This window comes from Pan troglodytes, chromosome 2 (assembly GCF_028858775.2).
Source record: "Pan troglodytes isolate AG18354 chromosome 2, NHGRI_mPanTro3-v2.0_pri, whole genome shotgun sequence".
In the NCBI taxonomy this organism is placed as follows: domain Eukaryota; kingdom Metazoa; phylum Chordata; class Mammalia; order Primates; family Hominidae; genus Pan; species Pan troglodytes.
The window spans coordinates 115,694,070-115,700,635 of NC_086015.1; the positions used below are offsets into that span (position 1 = coordinate 115,694,070).

Sequence of the window (6,566 nt, forward strand, 5' to 3'; positions counted from 1 at the left end):
ATTTTTTTGTGGTATGAACACATAAAATCTACTCTGTCAGTAATATTCAAGTATACAATACATTGTTATTAACTGTAGTCACCATGTTGTACAATAGATCTCTTGAAGTTATTACTGCTTATCTAACTGAAATTCTTTTCATCTTAACCAAGGCCACATGAAATAATTAAGAAACAATGTGATATTTATTTCTACAATATTTCTCCTTCAAGAGTTTAAAGTTTTCAACTGTTAATTTTAGCAAGGATGATTACAAATGACATATAAAATTGGTTGTTTTCTAGTCAGTCATTTTTATTTGCAACAATGAACAATTACTTAGCGATTTTGATCAAATCCTGTCCTTTACAAACTAGCTGAGTACCTTTGGATAAGCCATTTAACTTCCCTGTGCCTCCTTTTCCTCACTGAGTAAGATGGGGATAATAATTGTAACTGTATCTCATAAGAATGTTGTGAAGATTTAAAAGGGAATACATACAAGTGCTTAGAAAAGTGCCTAATGGCCGGGCGCGGTGGCTCACGCCTGTAATCCCAGCACTTTGGGAGGCCGAGGCGGGCGGATCACGAGGTCAGGAGATCGAGACCATCCTGGTTAACAGCGTGAAACCCCCTCTCTACTAAAAATATAAAAAATTAGCCGGGCGTGATGGTGGACGCCTGTAGTCCCAGCTACTCGGGAGGCTGAGGCAGGAGAATGGCGTGAACTCGGAAAGCGGAGCTTGCAGTGAGCAGAGATCGCGCCACTGCACTCCAGCCTGGGCGACAGAGCGAGACTGTCTCAAAAAAAAAAAAAAAGAAAGAAAGAAAGAAAGAAAAAGAAAAGTGCCTAAAACGAATGATACGCTGGAACACTGGCCTGGGAGGAGAGGGGTGGAGTGTTTATTTGTAGCTGTCGCCAACTTCTGTGAAGTAAATGTTCCCACCATAGCAAATTTCAAGCTACTAACAATTTAACCATCAGCGTGAGCCAATAAAGCTCTAGCACACCAATGCGGCAGACTAAGTTTGTAACAAATGTTCATTTTTGTAATTACTAAATCTAAGGTCCTTTTTCGTTTTATCGAAGTATATTTTCATGAATTGTACAAATGTTCAAGGAAGGACGAGTTTAGAGAGGTAAATGGAGGGACAAACAGGAATTGTAGCAGTTAGGACAGCTTTGAGGAAGATTTCAGGTTATCTGAATCTGTTTGGACACATGGGCATGAGTATTTGGAAGGGAGGAGAACTCATACAGTAAGTCTTAATGTCATCAATAGGTTCTTGGAAACTGCGAGTTTAAGCAAAACGGCATGTAACAAAACCAATTTTGCCACAGGCTAAATGATAGAAACAAGACTTAAGTTCCTATGGCATATTTCTAGTCACAAAAACATCACCAAACTTTTAATAAAGACCAAAACATTTCTAATATTAAACATTGAAATAAATGTGAGTTATGCATACATTTAAGAAACAGTAACAAAAACAAGTGAGATAATTATTCACTCAATGATTTCAGTTCAAGGGCATGGGTGGCCAGAGCCCATGCAGCTCAGGATGCAAGGCAGACACTGACACCAGACAGGACGTCATCCCAGAGCAGGGGGCATTCACGCACGCACACACACACACACACACACACACAGTTACTCAGACTGGGACCATTTGGACATGCCAATTTACATAACATGCAGTACGTGTTTGGGATGTGGGGGGAACCAGAGTATCCAGAGAAAACCCATGCAGACTTGGGGAGGATGTGCTAACTCCACACAGTGGCTCTGGATGGGAATCTATTGTTTTTCTCATCAACATTATAATAACATGTTGTGGAATGAAAGGATGTTGTTGGAGGACCTGCTATATAAGTCATTTCAGTAGCAGTCTTGGGAGAAATTTGTGGGGACCCACTGGGGAGACAGAATCAGAAAATGTGCATTCTAAAAACGTGCGTATACTGAAATGAACTTGTGATGCCTAGATGAACTTGTGATGCCGAAAACTGATTTCCTGCTAGTGCAATTGTATCTCTTTTTGAAGAAGAGAAACTGTTTTGCTTAGACATTTTTTTTTGTAGGAGTATGGGAAGAAAAATTACTCACTGAAGCTAGTGCAAGTCAAGGGTAGAGGGAGGGCAGTTCCTGTAAGGATGTGTATAAATGGATTTCCAGGAAACTAAACTGCCACATGTCAGGAAGAGCGGCTACCTGAAGGTGCTTGTAGATCCAAAGCTGCCCTAGGTTCCCCATCAGCACTGATTCATGAGTTTTGCATCTAGTTTCTCCTGTCCTTACCACAACTTGGCTGTTCTGTCTTCTCTGCACTAAACAATTCCTTCACTCTCTATTCCATATGTTTTAAACTTATCTTATTATTTTTGTTCCCTCATACATTGCTTCATAGATTACCCAATCCAAAAAGAAACAAAAGAGAGAAAGAAAGAAAAGTGAGAGGAAAGAGAGAGAAAGAAAGAAAGAAAGAAAGAGAGAAACAAAACGAAAGTATATTCCTGAACCACACAAAAAGACAAAGAATCACATTCTCTACAAGTGTCCTGTGTTTTTGCAAATTAACCAGTACTTCAGGTAGTCCTTAGGTATTCTAGAGTTTAGAAGAATCCTAAAAGGTTTTGCTCTGGCAAGGGCTGTGAGTAAAGCATGGCCTTTGAGGCGATGGAGGGAGAAAGATATACAGAAACTTTATTTTAGAGAAAGGAAAAACTTCTTCAGACCAGATGCAGAATCAAGTAATCAACCAAAGTCAGGCTTAATTTAAGAGCTTTTTTTAAAAAAAACAGACAAACAACAACAACAAAAATGTATACTAGTGATCTTTAAAGGAAACCATGCTATCATTTAGATTATTATTCTGGATTCCAGTCAGTAGTTAGGTCATATAAGAATTATAAATTCTGTTATTGGTAATTGATAGTTCAAAATGCATAGTCTCACCACTCAGGGAAAACAGCACTTAGATTTCAGAAGATAAACTTTGTAAGTGGGGATGAAAGGAGGGCATGGAGGGTGTTCTTAAATATTTCAATGGATGTTCATGAGACAAAAGGACTAGACCTGGAAGTTATTACATTTAATTCTCATAGCAATTGATAAGGAAAGTATTTCCATCTGATAGGTGATAAAACCAAATTCACAGAAGTTCAATTCATTCATTTTATAAGTATTTATTAATAATTTTTAATATGCTTGGCGTTGTAATTAGCATTGGTTATTATACTATAATGAACAAAACAGGACCTTGCCATTTTAATGGAGATGACAGGTTAGGGAGACAGCAGAGAAATGACAAGTGAATCAACAAATAAGGATACTATTAAAACATGAGATTTTTGCACAAGGAAATAATATAGAATAATATAAAATATAGCATGCAATGAAAGAGGATAACTTGAAAAGGATATCAGTTACTTGGAATTTGTTAGGGAAGGCTTCGCTGAGGTGGTGACTTTTAATCGGAGACCTGCAAGGAGAGAATAAGCCAGCCATGGAGGAGACAAGGGAAGAGTGGTTTTTAGCAAATTAATTGCAAATGTGAAAGCTCTAAGGCAGAAAAGTCATTAATATTTTACAGGGTGCGGTGGCACATGTCTGTAATCCCAGCACTTTGGGAGGCTGAGGCAGGCAGATCACCTGAGGTCAGGAGTTCAAGACCAGCCTGGCCAACATAGTGAAACCCCATCTCTACTGAAAATATGAAAATTAGCCGGGCATAGTGGCATGTGCCTGTACTCCCAGCTACTCAGGAGGCTGAGGCAGGAGAATCACTTGAACCTAGGAGGTGGAGGTTACGGGGAGCAGAGATTGTGCCACTGCACTCTAGCTTGGTTGACACAGTGAGACGTCATCTAAAAAAATATATACATATATATATGTATATATTTTAGAGCAGTGTTACTTCCAATATGGTCTGAGGATGGTTGCCCATCCAAGAAGTGTTCTTTACTAGTCTGAGGCAAAATAAGTACATAACTGAGGAAAAATGCTTACACTCTATGATAAGAATTTGACAGTAATTTTATATCTGTTAAATCTGATAATTTAAAAATGAATTATGTTATTTTATGTCATTTTTCTAATAATTCGTTTTTACTATTGAAATTGAAAAGTATTGAGCCATGTTGGGAGAAGATGGTCTTTCCATGGTCCATTGATATCTGATGTTAGAAATATTGGGCAGGATCTAAAATGTGCAGAACTTTGCAGGTTCTGGTAAACAATTACCTCAGATTACACAGAGAGTGAGAGGTGGTGCCAAGATAAAATTCCAAGTCCTTTACTTCATCGTCTATATGCCTTGAGAGGTTTCCAGGCTCCCAGTATGTGCCAGAAAGCTACTAGCCCTTGGAAAGGCCTCTACTTCGTGACCATTTCTACCCTGACATCTAGTGAGTTATTATCCATCAGAAACAAAGCTTACAAATAGAATACATTTTGATCATTTGGAATTTTTGAACATGTTCCTTTACTTGTAGTCTTAGGTGATTTTCTAAACCATTATTTCCTAGGATTACGTATGCCCTTTTATTTTTGCTTCAGTTTTGTTTTTGTTTTTTGTTGTTGTTGTTGTTGTTGTTTTTAGAGATAGTGTCTTGCTATATTGCCTGGGGCTGGAGTGCAGTGGTGAGATCATAGCTCACTGCAGCCCCAATCTCCTGAGCTCAAGTTATCCTCATGCCTCAGCCTCCTGAGTAGCTGGGACTACAGGTGTGTGCCACCATGTCCAGCTATTTTTTTTTAATTTTTATTTTTTGTAGAGACAAGGTCTTACTATGTTGCCCAGACTGGTCTTGAACTCCTGGGCTCAAATGATCCTCCCGCCTCGGCCTCCCAAAACACTGGGCTTACAGCCACGAGCCACCGCATCCAGCCTACTTTTGTTCTTGTAAAGAGTCATAGTCCCCTCACACCATACTGGGTCAGAAATGTCTACTTCCTTATCTTTGCCAATGAATATACACTAGAATAACTCTGTGTTTCTTAATCTCTCTATTATTTATCTTCTTAAAATCTATTATGATAGAATTTACAAGTGTCCAAAGTTAATACCTTGTTTTTCTTTTATCCAGAGCCCTAAATGAGTCACACAGCACCCTGAAAGTGATTCCCTGGTCTACTTGAATTTGACACAAGAGAAAAGCAGGAGGAAAAGGGGCCATTCTCCAAAGGACCTGAAAGAGCAAAAGAGGTGGGAGCGAAAGACTTAAGGATCCCACGACTTTTTACTGCCATCTGAGCTACTCAGTGTTTGAATCCCAAGAGGAAGTCATTTTACCTCTCAGGTCTGTTGTAGGACTTGATTTTGTAAAGCAATGCCATGTTATGTGGTTGAAAGGGCACTGGACTTAGTATCAGGAGCACTGAGCTCACAGACTGACTTGGGCTCCTACTGGTGGGGACCTCTGTTAGTCACTTTACCTCATCCAAAGTATAAAGGAATTGGACCAAATAATTTACCACATAGCTCTAAAACTTAATTTAAAATGTAATTCCAGAAAAAAAAAGGGAATAAGCAAAGGGGGAAGAATTGAAAGAGAGAGAGAAGAAAGAATACAGAGAGCTTACCTTTTGCCTTTCTGTTGATGTTACATCTCTTCTTCCCATGTTCTTAGGTCTATGAGTCTGTTTCCCCATCATTTGGTATCTAGTCCAGTTCCTGCTTACTGCTTTGCTAATAGCTGGCCTTGCTAGAATCCTTGGTTTCACTGCTGTTCTTCATGTGCTTATATGAGATTTACTCCAACACAAATAGGACTGAATTTATTGTGAAGTAACATTGGCAATCTTAACTTATTCATTTAACTTATTTATTTTTATAGCTAGATAAATATTGTTAGTCTTAGACAATAGCTCACATTTTTTGAGAAGCATGCCTTCCCTGTCCATTTGTCTTATAACATGACCCAGCCCTATTTTATGTCATTCTAAATTCAGCCTCATATAATGAAAATACATTATGAAAACAGATGTTTAGGAGATTTCCTGTATAGCAGTCAGCCAATTCATATGCTTTGTCTCTGCTGGCTTCTTTTTCCATGCATTAACTTTTCACAATAGCAGAGGAGGCAAATATGAGCATACAATCCCTTTGTTCTAAAGATATTGTTCCAGCTAGTGGAATGATGTTGAATCTTTAATAACCATAATTAGTTGCTTTTTCAGTATCTTCTGCTTTGTCTGTGTCTATCCAGTGGCCTAGGAATTAAAGTGTAAGTTGTTTTCGCTGTTAAATTGGATATTTATATATATATATATAGCAAGATTTTCATGTGTTATTTAATTCTGTATTGTTTCTTATATTTGTAGTAAAATATTGAACAATTAAAAGTGTTGACTCCAAATATTTGGCTTATGATATTCTCTTGAGAAATGTGGAAATGAATGATAATCCTTGTCTTTTCCCATCATATGTAAAACCCTCCCCTCCTCTCTATCTTTCCCTTCCTAAAAGATGAGCTGGGCCGTGGCTCAAGCCTGTAATCCCAGTACTTTGGGAGGCCGAGGCGGGCGGATCTCGAGGTCAGGAGATCGAGACCATCCTGGCTAACACGGTGAAACCCCGTCTCT

The 6,566-nt window shown here is 38.6% G+C and overlaps 1 protein-coding gene across 9 annotated transcripts in view; it reads left to right on the forward strand.

The window, feature by feature from the left end:
- CD200 (CD200 molecule) overlaps window positions 1-6,340 on the forward strand; it is a 30,190-nt gene extending 23,850 nt beyond the window's left edge. For all 9 annotated transcript variants that reach the window (XM_063806988.1, XM_063806991.1, XM_016941641.4 and 6 more), the window contains one exon: window positions 5,069-6,340. In XM_063806988.1, the coding sequence (XP_063663058.1) occupies window positions 5,069-5,076 (8 nt within the window). In that variant the 3' untranslated portion in view covers window positions 5,077-6,340. The remainder of the gene's footprint in view (window positions 1-5,068) is intronic.
- The last annotated feature ends 226 nt before the right edge of the window (window positions 6,341-6,566 follow it).